Source organism: Colobus angolensis, unplaced genomic scaffold, assembly GCF_000951035.1.
Source record: "Colobus angolensis palliatus isolate OR3802 unplaced genomic scaffold, Cang.pa_1.0 Scaffold34, whole genome shotgun sequence".
NCBI classification, from domain to species: Eukaryota; Metazoa; Chordata; class Mammalia; order Primates; family Cercopithecidae; genus Colobus; species Colobus angolensis.
Window position 1 is genome coordinate 5,052,798 of NW_012116710.1, and position 12,091 is coordinate 5,064,888.

The 12,091-nt window shown below is 53.4% G+C and overlaps 1 protein-coding gene across 1 annotated transcript; it reads left to right on the forward strand.

Moving 5' to 3' along the window:
- Window positions 1-1,282: 1,282 nt before the first annotated feature.
- On the forward strand, window positions 1,283-11,161 carry KCNK6 (potassium channel, two pore domain subfamily K, member 6). Its single transcript, XM_011952384.1, has 3 exons — window positions 1,283-1,724; window positions 9,211-9,603; window positions 9,795-11,161. Exons 1-3 carry the CDS (start codon window positions 1,403-1,405, stop codon window positions 10,016-10,018), a joined length of 939 nt encoding a protein of 312 aa, XP_011807774.1. The 5' UTR covers window positions 1,283-1,402; the 3' UTR covers window positions 10,019-11,161.
- Window positions 11,162-12,091: the final 930 nt, after the last annotated feature.

Here is a 12,091-nt window from a genome sequence, read left to right on the forward strand (position 1 = left end):
GTCGGGGAGGGGCAGTTGAGAATTCAGTGCAAGTTCAGGTGTCCACAGGGCCTGGCAGAATGTAAGCCTTCGATCACTGGCACCTACTGTGTTACTGTTTCTATTATCAGGTGCCTCTACTTCTGGATTGTCAACCCCAAGTTGGGCTCTGCCCCATGATCTGCCACCTCTTTAATAGAACCACCTGGGGCATGTCTGAGCTGAGCCCCAAGCCCCACTCCTCTGCCAGTCAGATGGGGTCAGGACTCTGGGCTGCCCTCCAGAAGGCTCTCAGGAAGGCGCTGAGTTCTGGCTGGAGTCAGAAGTGGAGAGACTTACAGGAGGGGCACAGAAGGAAAGCTTTCCTCTTAAATAGAGGTGTGTATTTGTGATTCTGCCTGGCTCGTTTCCATTCATCCTTCATGCTTCACCTCAACTAGCCCCTTCCTCAGGAAGCTCTCTTGACCTCCCTAGGCAGGGTTGGTTGCTTCCTTTGGACTCCCAGGGCCCTCTAGGATTCCCGGATTCCAGCCTTGATCTGTACCCTTGCTTCCCTCATCACAGCCCTGACCACTCTGGGCTGTCTTTTTTCTTTCTTTCTTTTTTTAGAGATGGGGTCTCACTCTCTCTCCCAGGCATAGCTCACTGAAGCCTCGAACTCCTGGGCTCAAGCAGTCCTCCGACCTCAGCCTCCCGAGTAGCTGGGACATCAGGTGTGGGTCACTCTCGTGTGTGTCTCCCAGTTAGACTGGGAGCCCCATGAATGCATGGCACAGGACCGTCTCATCATTACCGAGTCTCCAGGATCATCCAGCGAGGGGTGGCACAAAATGGGTATTGAACAAAGATTTGGTGAGTAGCTAAGGATCCCCACTCTGTCCACGCGGGCACAGGGGACACCTGACTCTGTGGTGTCCGCTGTTCCCACTCCAAGGCACACGACTTGGCGAATGGAGCGAGAATTGGATTTCAGTTTGCCCCTTGCTCCGTCAGCGGAGCTCCCTGATGCAGTCCACAACCTTAGCTGCTGTGCGCGGTAGGGGGCGACTCCTCAGCCTGAGAGCAGAAAGGAAAGTTCAGATTCCTCTAACATAGTGAACCAGCCTTGCAGGAGGACGAGAAGGAAAGAATGAGGGGAAGAGAGGACTACCTCCACCTTTTCCATCCCGTTAGTCTCCTGGGTCTGGGAGCGCTGGGCTCCACCCTCTCTGAACTAACACCTGGCAGTTGGGCGTGCCTCAGTTTCCCGGAGGCGGGGCATTCCTCCGTCGCCGCCCCCCACCTCCCCTTTTTCCTCTTCCTCTTGGGGCTTCTGCAGCCGCGCCTCTAGCACTCCCGGAACTGAAACTAGGTGCCAGACGGTCCGGAGGCGGGGGCCACGTCAGCGGGGCCACCCCGGGCTCGCGGGGTCCCAGCGGGCGCCATGCGGAGGGGCGCGCTCCTAGCGGGCGCGCTGGCCGTGTACGTCGCGTACCTGGTGCTGGGCGCGCTGCTGGTAGCGCGGCTGGAGGGGCCGCACGAAGCTCAGCTCCGAGCCGAGCTGGAGACACTGCGGGCGCAGCTGCTGCAGCGCAGCCCGTGTGTGGCGGCCCCTGCCCTGGACGCCTTCGTGGAACGAGTGTTGGCGGCCGGACGGCTGGGGCGCGTCGTGCTTGCCAACGCTTCGGGATCCGCCAGCGCCTCGGACCCTGCCTGGGACTTCGCCTCTGCTCTCTTCTTCGCCAGCACGCTGGTCACCACCGTGGGTACGTAAGCGCCGCCCCGCAAGGCGGCGAGGACCCGGGATCCCCACTTCATCCTTACCCCCTGAGGACCCCAGAGCCCTCACGAATACCCTTATTCCAATCCCCTCTGGGCTTCGGATCCCCCGAAAAGACCCCCGTGAGGACCCGGGACCCACGCTCATGATATCCGTTCTGCTCCGGGAGCCCAAGTCCGAGCCCTTCCTTCCAAGTAGGAAACACCCAGCTCCCCTCAGAGTACCTTTGCAGAGAGCAGCTGGGACCCCGTTCCTCGGTCTTTTTTCTTTTTCTTTTTCTTTCTTTCTTTTTTTTTTTTTTGAGACAGAGTCTCGCTCTGTCGCCCAGGCTGGAGTGCAGTGGCGCGATCTCGGCTCACTGCAGCCTCTGCTTACCGGTTTCAAGTTATTCTCCTGCTTCAGCCTTCCGAGTAGCCGGGATTACAGGCACACACCACCATGCCTGGCTAATTTTTGTATTTTTAGTGGAGACAGAGCTTCATCATGTTGGCCAGGCTAGTCTCAAACTCCTGACCTCAGGTGATCAGCCCGCCTCGCCCTCCCAAAGTGCTGGCATTACAGGCGTGAACCACTGCACTGGGACTCCATTCCCCGGTCTTAATTCTCCTGGTGACCCGGGTCTGTCCAGTCCTCTCTAAGCCTAGGACTGTCCTCAGAGATCTCCAGCAAGGACCTAGGATCCTCTGCCCTCCAAGGGAGATCTTTGCCCCCTCTGGACCCAGACCTCAACCATGCCAGGACCCCTGACTTTATCTCTAGTCTGGGTCTGCCACCCTTGCCATGTCTCCTGACCCTCCAGATATGTCTTTCTCGGAAACCCCCCTGGAGAAACCCCATCTCAACCTTCTCCTGACCCCGGCGCCCCAGCGAGGACCCTAAATCTCCAGACCTCTCAGGGTGTCCTCACTAAAGACCTCCCTCCCAGCAGAGATTCCTCAGCAAGGACCTGGCACCCCCATCTGGGACTCCTGCCCCTCTGGACCTAGGCCTCTGCTCCAGACCCTCGTCCCCCTCCCGGCCCCACACTCTCCAGCAGGCAACTCTGACCCCAGACACAAAACCCATCCCTACGTACCCCACCCCATCTTGACATCTCCCCCGTATGGGGTCACCCTCAGTGCAGGGTTTTCCTCCCAACAGGGACACCACCTATTCCCTTTGGACCTGGGACTCCCAATTCAGCAGCCCCAGCTAGGGATGTGTCAAAAGGACCCACAGTGGAGGAAGCCCGAGTTTTGGGAAACCCTGAGAAGCCAGACTTGGGAAATCTCTTTGTTGCCAGGCTCTGCTGCTCCCCCAGCCCCTTCTCAGCCCCCAGACTTCCTCTTTATTTCTTTGTTGGGGATTTGTTGAGGAGGCTGGCGCAGGGCTAGCCCAGACTCCTAACTCCCCCTCCCGACCAGCAATAGGGGGCAGCTTTTGCTTTTGGTCCCCTGGCAGCAGAGCTGGGGGACTTCTCAGCTGACCTCCCCTGCCCACGCTGCCAGGGCGGCCCGACCTGCTTCTGAGCTTCCCTGGGTCATGTGCGCACTTCCTGCCTCTTCCCCGATCCTGGCTTCTAAGAAGTCATCCCTGGCAGGGCAGGTGAGGGAAGCCAGACACAGTCCGGCACAGCCTGGCCGCATCCCTCCTCGGCCACGGCTCATTGCCAGGCTTCCGTGTCTGCCCCCATTGCTAAAATGGAGATAATAACACTCCCCATTTCCCTGTAATAGCAATGGCCTGACAGAGGACTTGCCAGTGCATGCTTTAACTCACTTAATCATCACAACAGCCTTGTGAGGCAGGCACCTTTATAGGCTCTACATTTTTAGCCATGGAAACCGAGGCCTAGAGAAGTTGGGTAACTTTCCCAAGATCACACAGCAAAGATGGCATAGAGTGGAGATTTAGTCAAGGCCATCAGGCTGTAGACTCCCATGCTGCTAGCCAACAGACCACACTACTTAGAAGAAGGGTGCTGTGTGTGTTGTAAAAGAAAAAAAAAATACGCTAACACTTGTTAAAAACGGAAAGTTATTGTGGTAGAGGAGAGACCATTGCAGAGGCAGAGAGACTGAATATAGCAAACACAGCTGGAGATTCATGGCTAACAAGTAGAATCAGGGAGTCAGTGGCTAGAAGAATACTAAGAGGAGAGACACTGGGGTAGGGCATTCTTGCTAAACTCAGCTTAACAAGATTCTTGCTAAAGACAGGCCAAGGACTTAGATATCAAGAGGGGCTAGATGAGGGCCAGGTGTAGTGGCTCATGCCTATAATCCCAGCACTTTGGAAGGCCGAGGTGGGCAGATCACCTGAGGTTAGGAGTTTGAGACCAGCCTGGCCAACATGGTGAAACCCCGTCTACTAAAAATACAAAAATTAGCCAGGCATGGTAGTGTGTGGCTGTAATCCCAGCTACTTGGGAGGCTGAGGCAGGAGGATCACTTGAACCTGGGAGGCAGAGGTTGCAGTGAGTCGAGATCTCGCCCCTGCACTCCAGCCTGGGCCTTAGAGCAAGACTCTGTCTCAAAAGAAACAAACAGGCTGGGCGCGGTGGCTCAAGCCTGTAATCCTAGCACTTTGGGAGGGTGAGACGGGCGGATCACGAGGTCAGGAGATTGAGACCATCCTGACTAACACAGTGAAACCCTGTCTCTACTAAAAAATACAAAAAAACTAGCTGGGTGAGGTGGCGGGCGCCTGTAGTCCCAGTTACTTGGGAGGCTGAGGCAGGAGAATGGCGTGAACCCAGGAGGCGGAGCTTGCAGTGAGCCGGGATCCGGCCACTGCACTCCAGCCTGGGCAACAGAGCGAGACTCCATCTCAAAAAACAAACAAACAAACAAACAAACAAGAGTGGTGGATGAGGAAATTGATCAGATATCGGGGCGGGTGGCTTGTAGGATTCTTGCTAAAACTGGGCCTACTTAAGGACTTAGGAGTCAGACTGAAGCGTGGTCAAGGAGGGAGTCTTTGTCCATGTGAAGCGCTGGTAATAACTGATGTTTACTGAGTTAATGTTGACTGTTTTCATTGTGGGCGAAGCCTTGAATACATCTGGAGAAATGGAAAACCAATTAAACGTGATTCAGAGAGACCTCTTCCCACAATGCCCTTCGTTTGGTCATAGGCCCTAGTCTTGGCCCTGGAATTGATCTGGGCAGCCTTGCTGCACTTGAGGCAGGAGGAAGCGGGTAGTCCTACCCAGAACTGGGAATCGGAGAGAGGAAGTGAGCAGTACAATCCTTGTAACTCTTTCCACGCTCTTGCTAGGTGCTATGCCCTATCCCAACCTGGTAGGATTACTACCACATTTGAGGAAGGGATTGTTTGTTGTTTTTGAGACAGGGTCTCGCTCTGTCACCTGGGCTAGAGTGCAGTGGCGCAGTCATAGCTCACTGTAGCCTTGACCTCCTGGGCTTAAGTGAGCCCCCACCTCAACCTCCTGAGTAGTTGGAACCACAGGTGCATGTCACTGCACCCAGCTAATTTTTTTTTTTTGTAGAAGGTTGTCTCCCTAGGTTGCCCAGGCTGGTCTTGAAATCCTCCTAGGCTCAAGCAGTTCTCCTGCCTTGGCCTCCCAAAGTGCTGGAATTACAGGTGTGAGCCACCTTGGCCAGTCAGGAAGGTACTGCTTAACAAGCTCATTTTTGCAGAATAGGGAACTGAGGCTCAAAGGGGAGGAGTCATTTGGCCAAAGTCATGCAGGGAGTAAATGGCAAAACGCTGTTTTGGACTGAGCTCTTTTAAATAGTTACTTGAGGCTCACAGGCCCCATGCTTTTCAAAGTCTTTGATTTGTCTATTTACAAAGATTTCCCTTTTTAAAATTATTATTATTTTTTATAGAGATAGTGTCTTCCTATGTTACCCAGGCTGGTGTTGAACTCCTGGGCTCAAGTAATCCTCCCACGTCAGCCTCCCAAAGTGCTGGGATTATAGGAATGAGCCACCTCACCCAGCCTATTTATAAGGATTTCATGTCATTTGCAAACCTGCCAGGCTGCTGGAGTTTCCCCATCAAAAACCCTTGTATTAATAAGGGTTGGAGTCATACGTGATACACCTCAAATTACAGTTGCTTAAATAAGAAGTGTATTTCTTGTTCACATTCCAGGTAGTCAGTCCAAGTGGTACTACATGGTCAGAGACCTAGGGCTCCTTCTCAGCAAAACCCTGGTGTTCCTGCCTAACTCCTCTGCGCAACTTCCATTCCCAAGGTTGGTCCAAGATGGCTGTATAGCTCCAGCCTCCATGTCTGTGCTCCAGCCAGCAAGAGGAGGGAGGAAAGAAGGGAGACTGGCATCCCTCGCTCCTTAAGGACCCTTCCTGGAAGTTGCCTGACTCTTTCATGAATACCTCCGTGACCAGAAATTAGTTGCAGAACCACACCTGGCTCTGCAAGTGGGGAGGGAATGTCCTTATTTCAAAAGGCCATGTATCCAGCTAAAACCCAGAGGGAGCATTTTTATTATTATTATTATTATTATTATTATTTTTATTTTTATTTTTAAAGTAGAGATAGGGTCTTCCTGCGTTGCCCAGGCTGGTCTCAATTTCCTGGGCTCAATTGATCCTCCTACCTCAGCCTCCCAGAGGGCTGGGATTACAGGTGTGAACCACTATTGCCCAGCTGGAATCATTTCTTTTCCCAATTTTTTTATTGTAGTAAAATATACATAACATAAAATGTACCATCTTAGTCATTTTTAAGGGTACAGTTCGGTGACATTAAGTACATTCATATTGTTACCATCATCACCTTCATCTTTCTTTTCTTTTTTTTTAATAGATACGAGGCTGGCCATGCCACATGGGAGATGGGAGATGGAGTTATTGCTCAACTCAAATCACTCTCCACCACCATCCATCTCTAAAACTTTTTTTTTTTTTTTTTTTTGAGATGGAGTCTTGCTCTGTCACAGACTGGAATGCAGTGGCACAATCTCGGCTCACTGTAACCTCCGCCTCCCGGGTTAAAGTGATTCTTCTGACTCAGCCTCCCTAGTACCTGGGACTACAGGCGCAAGCCACCATGCCTGGCTAATTTTTGCAGTTTTAGTAGAGATGGGGTTTCACCATATTGGTCAGGCTGGTCTTGAACTCCTGACCTCATAATCTGCCCGCCTAGGCCTCCCAAAGTGCTGGGATTACAGGCATGAGCCCTGGCGCCCAGCCTCTGGAACTCTTTTCATCTTACAGAACTGAAAAAAGCCATTAAACCCTAATTGCCCATTCGCCCCTTTCCCTAGCCCCTGGCAACCACCATTCTACTTTCTGTCTCTGAAGTTGACTACTTTGTATGGAATAATACAGTGTCTGTCCTTTCATGACTGGTTTGTTTCACTGAGCATAATGTCGTTAAGGTTCATCTATGTTGTACCATGTGTCAGAATTTCCTTCCTTTTTAAGGCTACATAACATCCCACTGTATGTATAAACCACATTTTACTTATTCACTAATCCGTAGATGGAAATGTGTTGCTTCCGAGGTTTAGTTATTGTGAATAATGCTGTTACGAACATGGGTATACAGATATAGATATCCCTTTGAGACCCTGCTTTAGGTTCTTTTGAGTATATAAAAAAACGGGTCTGTGCGTTGTGGCTCACACCTGTAATCCTAGCACTTTGGGAGGCCGAGGCAGGCGGATCACCTGAGGTCAGGAGTTTGAGACCAGCCTGGCCAAAATACTAAAAATACAAAATTAGCTGGGCATGGTGGCGCATGCCTGTAGTCCCAGCTACTCGGGAGGCTGAGGCAGGAGAATCACTTGAACCTGGGAGGCGGAGGTTGCAGTGAGCCAAGATTGGCCCATTGCACTCCAGCCTGGGCAATAAGAGCGAAACTCCGTCTCAAAAATAAACAAATTACACTTTGCCAAAGTGAGTCAGTCCCACCGACACCTGAATTCCCCTTGATGATATTTCTGCTTACAGAATTCATACCCACACCGAGCTTATTGTGTTCCCACAGTCCTTTGGGAGCCCAGGGGGGCTTGTCACACCTATTTTCCTTTTTTATTTTTATTTTTATTTTTTGAGACAGGGTCTCACTCTGGAGCACAGTGGTGCAATCTTGGCTCACTGCAACCGCTGCCTCCTGGCATTAAGCGATTCCCCTACCTCAGCCCCCAAATAACTGGGATTACAGGCATATGCCACAATACCCGGCCAATTTTTGTACTTCTTGGTAGAGACAGAGTTTCACCATGTTGGCCAGGCTGGTCTCGAACTCCTGACCTCAGGTGACCTGCTCTCTTGGCTTCCCACAGTCCTGGGATTACAGGTGTGAACCACCGCGCCTGGCCCATTGTGTCACCCATTTTAGAATAGGGCAAACCAAAGCTCAGAGCCAGGCAAGAGCCTGCACCCTTCATTCTTTGTTTTGACAAGTACTAATTGAGTGCCCACAGCAGTGGTGAAACACACAGAACCTCCTGCTTTGCTGAACTGGCAGCCTATGAGAAGACGGTAAACCATAGAGCATGCTAGAAGGTATTAAGTGCTATGGGAAAAAAAAGCGTTGGGTAAGAGGATGTTACCATTTACGGTGGTCAAGGGAAGGCCTCACTGAGAAGGTGACATTTGGATGAAGAAGACCTGGAGAGGACAGAGGGGAGCATTCTTTGGGGAAGGAACAGCCGGTGCAGTGGCCGTGGGGTGGGAGTGTGCTGCCCTGGTGGACCCTGTGGGGCTTCACGGGTCATGATGCGGACTCTTTCCTTTTACCTGAGTGAGATGGGGCCACAGAGGGGCTCTGGGCAGGGCAGGGGCATGACTGAACTCAGGTGTTGGCAGGCTCTGCTGGCTGAACAGATTGCAGGGGCTGGGGTTGGGGAAGGGAGACCCAGGAGGAGGCTGCTGTGGTGGACAGGACCAGGGTGGGGGCCATGGGACTGGGTTGGGGAGAAGTAAGTGGGTTCTGGGCCTATTTGAAGGTTGAGATAATAGGCTTCACTGACAGATGGAGTGTGGCATGAGTGATGAGGGCGTCAGGGATGAAGGCAAGGCTCTTGGCCTGAACGTCGAAAGACAGAGGTGCCATCACCTGGGACAGGAGGGAATGTGGGGAGAGGCAGGTTTGGGATGAAATCAGGTCTAGGTGTGTGTGTCCACAGATATCTCGGTGGAGGTGTTGAATGGGCAGAAGGATTTTCCCTGACTGGGTCCTGGGGGTTAGATCTGTAATTCCAACACCTTGGAAGGCAAAGGCAGGAGGATCACTAGAGCCCAGGAGCTCAAGACTAGCCTGGGCAACAGAGTAGGACCCCATCTCTCCAAAAATTTTAAAATCAACTGGGCGTGCTGGACAGTGCCTGTAGTCCCAGCTACTTGGGAGGCTGAGGTGGGAGGATCACTTGGGTCCAGGAGTTCAAGACTGCAGTGAGCTATGATGGCACCACTGCACTCCAGCCTGGGTGACAGAGTGATCCCCCCATCTCTAAAACAAAAAAGATCTCCCCTTTACTCTCTTTATTCCCCTAGGCTATGGGTACACAACGCCACTGACTGACGCGGGCAAGGCCTTCTCCATTGCCTTCGCACTCCTGGGGGTGCCGACCACTATGCTGCTGCTGACCGCGTCGGCCCAGCGCCTGTCGCTGCTGCTGACTCACGCGCCCCTGTCTTGGCTGAGCATGCGTTGGGGCGACCCCCGGCGAGCGGCCTGCTGGCACTTGGTGGCCCTGCTGGGGGTCATAGTGACCATCTGCTTTCTGGTGCCAGCTGCGATCTTCGCCCACCTCGAGGAGGCCTGGAGCTTCCTGGATGCCTTCTACTTCTGCTTCATCTCTCTGTCCACCATTGGCCTGGGCGACTATGTGCCCGGGGAGGCCCCTGGCCAGCCCTACCGGGCCCTCTACAAGGTGCTGGTCACAGGTGAGCTGGGCAGCTAGGGCGGGGCTTTGAGGAGGACCTAGCCCTGTCCCTGGGGGAGTTAAAGGCACACAGTCCCACTCTGGGACTTCCAAAAGGGATCCAATCCCACCCCGCAGGGTCTAGTAGAACCATGGCCCCGCCAGGAAGATCTGAGCCCCAGGATGACTTATGCCCCTCCTCCGCCTCCACAGTCTACCTCTTCGTGGGCCTAGTGGCCATGGTGCTGGTGCTACAGACCTTCCGCCACGTGTCCGACCTCCACGGCCTCACGGAGCTCATCCTGCTGCCCCCACCGTGCCCTGCCAGCTTCAACAAGGATGAGGACGATCGGGTGGACATCCTGGGCCCCCAGCCGGGGTCGCACCAGCAACTCTCTGCCAGCTCCCACACCGACTACGCTTCCATCCCCAGGTAGCTGGGGCAGGCTCTGCCAGCCTTGGGTGTGCCTGGCCTGGGACTGAGGGGCCCAGGCGACCAGAGCTGGCTGTACAGGAATGTCTGCGAGCGCAGCAGGCGATCCTGAGGCCTTGCCGCCCACCGTCTCTCCTTTGTTTCCCAGCATCTGGCTGGGATGTGAGGGGTGGCACTCCCTGTCCCCATGTCCCGGGCTCCACTGGGCACCAACATGACCTTGTTCTCCGTCCTTTCTCTCATCCTCTTTACACTGTGTCTCTCTGGCTCTCTGGCATTCTCGCTGTCTCTGTCTTTCCCTCTTGCTGTCTCTGTTTCTCATTCTCTTTCATGTTCTGTCTGTGTCTCTCAATTAACCACTCGTCAATTGCTGATTCTACCGGGCTCTGGCCTCGGACCTCATTTCAGGCACCAGATTGGTCACTACACCCTGGACAAGTGACTGACCCTCTCTGAGCCCTGATTTCCTCAGCTGCCAAATGGGAAGAATAGACGAATTCACCCCTAAACCCTTCCTGTGTGCTGGCCCTGTGCTAGACAGCACTGGAGATATAGTTGGGGGTGGAGAACTGCCCTTATGGAGCTTGCAGTCCAGTGAGGTGGACAGACCTGTCCCCAGACAGTGATGGCCCAAAATGGGCAGGACTTTAATGGAGGAGGTGAGGTGATAAAAGCACAGGCAGAGTGGTCAGGGCTGAAGTCGGAGAAGCACAGAAGGTCAGGGAGGACTTCCTGGAGGAAGGGACATCAAACTAAGACCTGAACTATGAGAAACAGGTGGGAAGAAGTTGTACCTGACTCATTTTTCTCAGGTGTGTCCAGGGAGCAGGCCCCATGGAGGGAACCCTGGTGTAGGCCTAGGCAGTAGACTCCTCAGCAGCCTGGCAGGCAGGAAACGGACACAGGACCCGAGCCCAGATCTGAATGGCACGGAGGTGCTGCCCGTAACCCTGACACCATTGTAAGAGCTGTCCCCATTTGTATGTTGTGCTAATTGTATGTTGTGCCCTGGGCCCTGGAATCATCCTTGTTGAACTCAAATCCCAACTTAGCCTTATCTGGCCTGTGTCCTTGGGCAGTCACCCTACCTCTCTGATTTCTCTTCCCTATCTGTAAAATGGTGATCGTCATAATACAACTTCAGAAGATGATTTCAGGCTGAGTGTGGTGGCTCACGCCTAGACGCCCAGCACTTTGGAAGGCTGAGGAAGGAGGATCGCTTGAGGCTAGGAGTTTGAGACTAGCCTGGGCAACACAGTGAGACCTTATCTCAACAACAACCACAAAATCTAAAAATTAGCTGGGTGTGGTGGTGCACGCCTGTGATCCCGGCTACTCCAGAGGCTGAGGTGGAAGGATCACTTGAGGCCAGGAGTTTGAGGCTGCAGTGAGTTATGATGCCACTGCTGCACTCCAGCCTGGGGGACAGAGTAAGACCCTGTCTCTAAGAAAAAGAAAAGAAAGAAAAGAGACAGAGAAAGAGGCCGGGTGCAGTGACTCAGTCCTATAATCCCAGCACCTTGGTAGGGCCAAGGTGGGAAGATCGCTTGAGGCCAGGAGTTTGAGACCAGCCTGGCCATCATAGCAAGACCCCATCTCTACAAAAATAAACATTTTAAAAAGGGCTGGGGCATTTGAGCCGGGTCCCAACAGTAGACAAGTAGAAAGGGCTTGGAGAGGGCATGCCAGGTGGGAGCAGCTGTGTGCAAAGGCCTGGAGATGGAAAGCATGCTGGCCACCAGCTTCTGACAAGCAGTTTACTGTGAACGGTATGGAGGGAAAGAGGGAAGGAGGACAGAGGGGTGGGCACAAGCACCCCTTAGTGTCCTTAAATGACAAGCAAGGGAACCTGGTCTCTTTCCTGAGGACCCTAGAGAGCCATGGAAGGGTTTAGAGTAGGAGAGGGTCATGGTTAGGTTTGGGTTTTAGGATGATTCCCCCAGTTGCTCTGGAGAGGTGGAGCAGACGGGGGACTGAGGCTGGGTGCCTGTGGGAGGCTGGGGCAGGAATGAAGAGGGAGACGATGGGTCTGGGCTGAGCCGTGTAAGGGAGGAGGGGTGGGTGCGGGGACACTCAG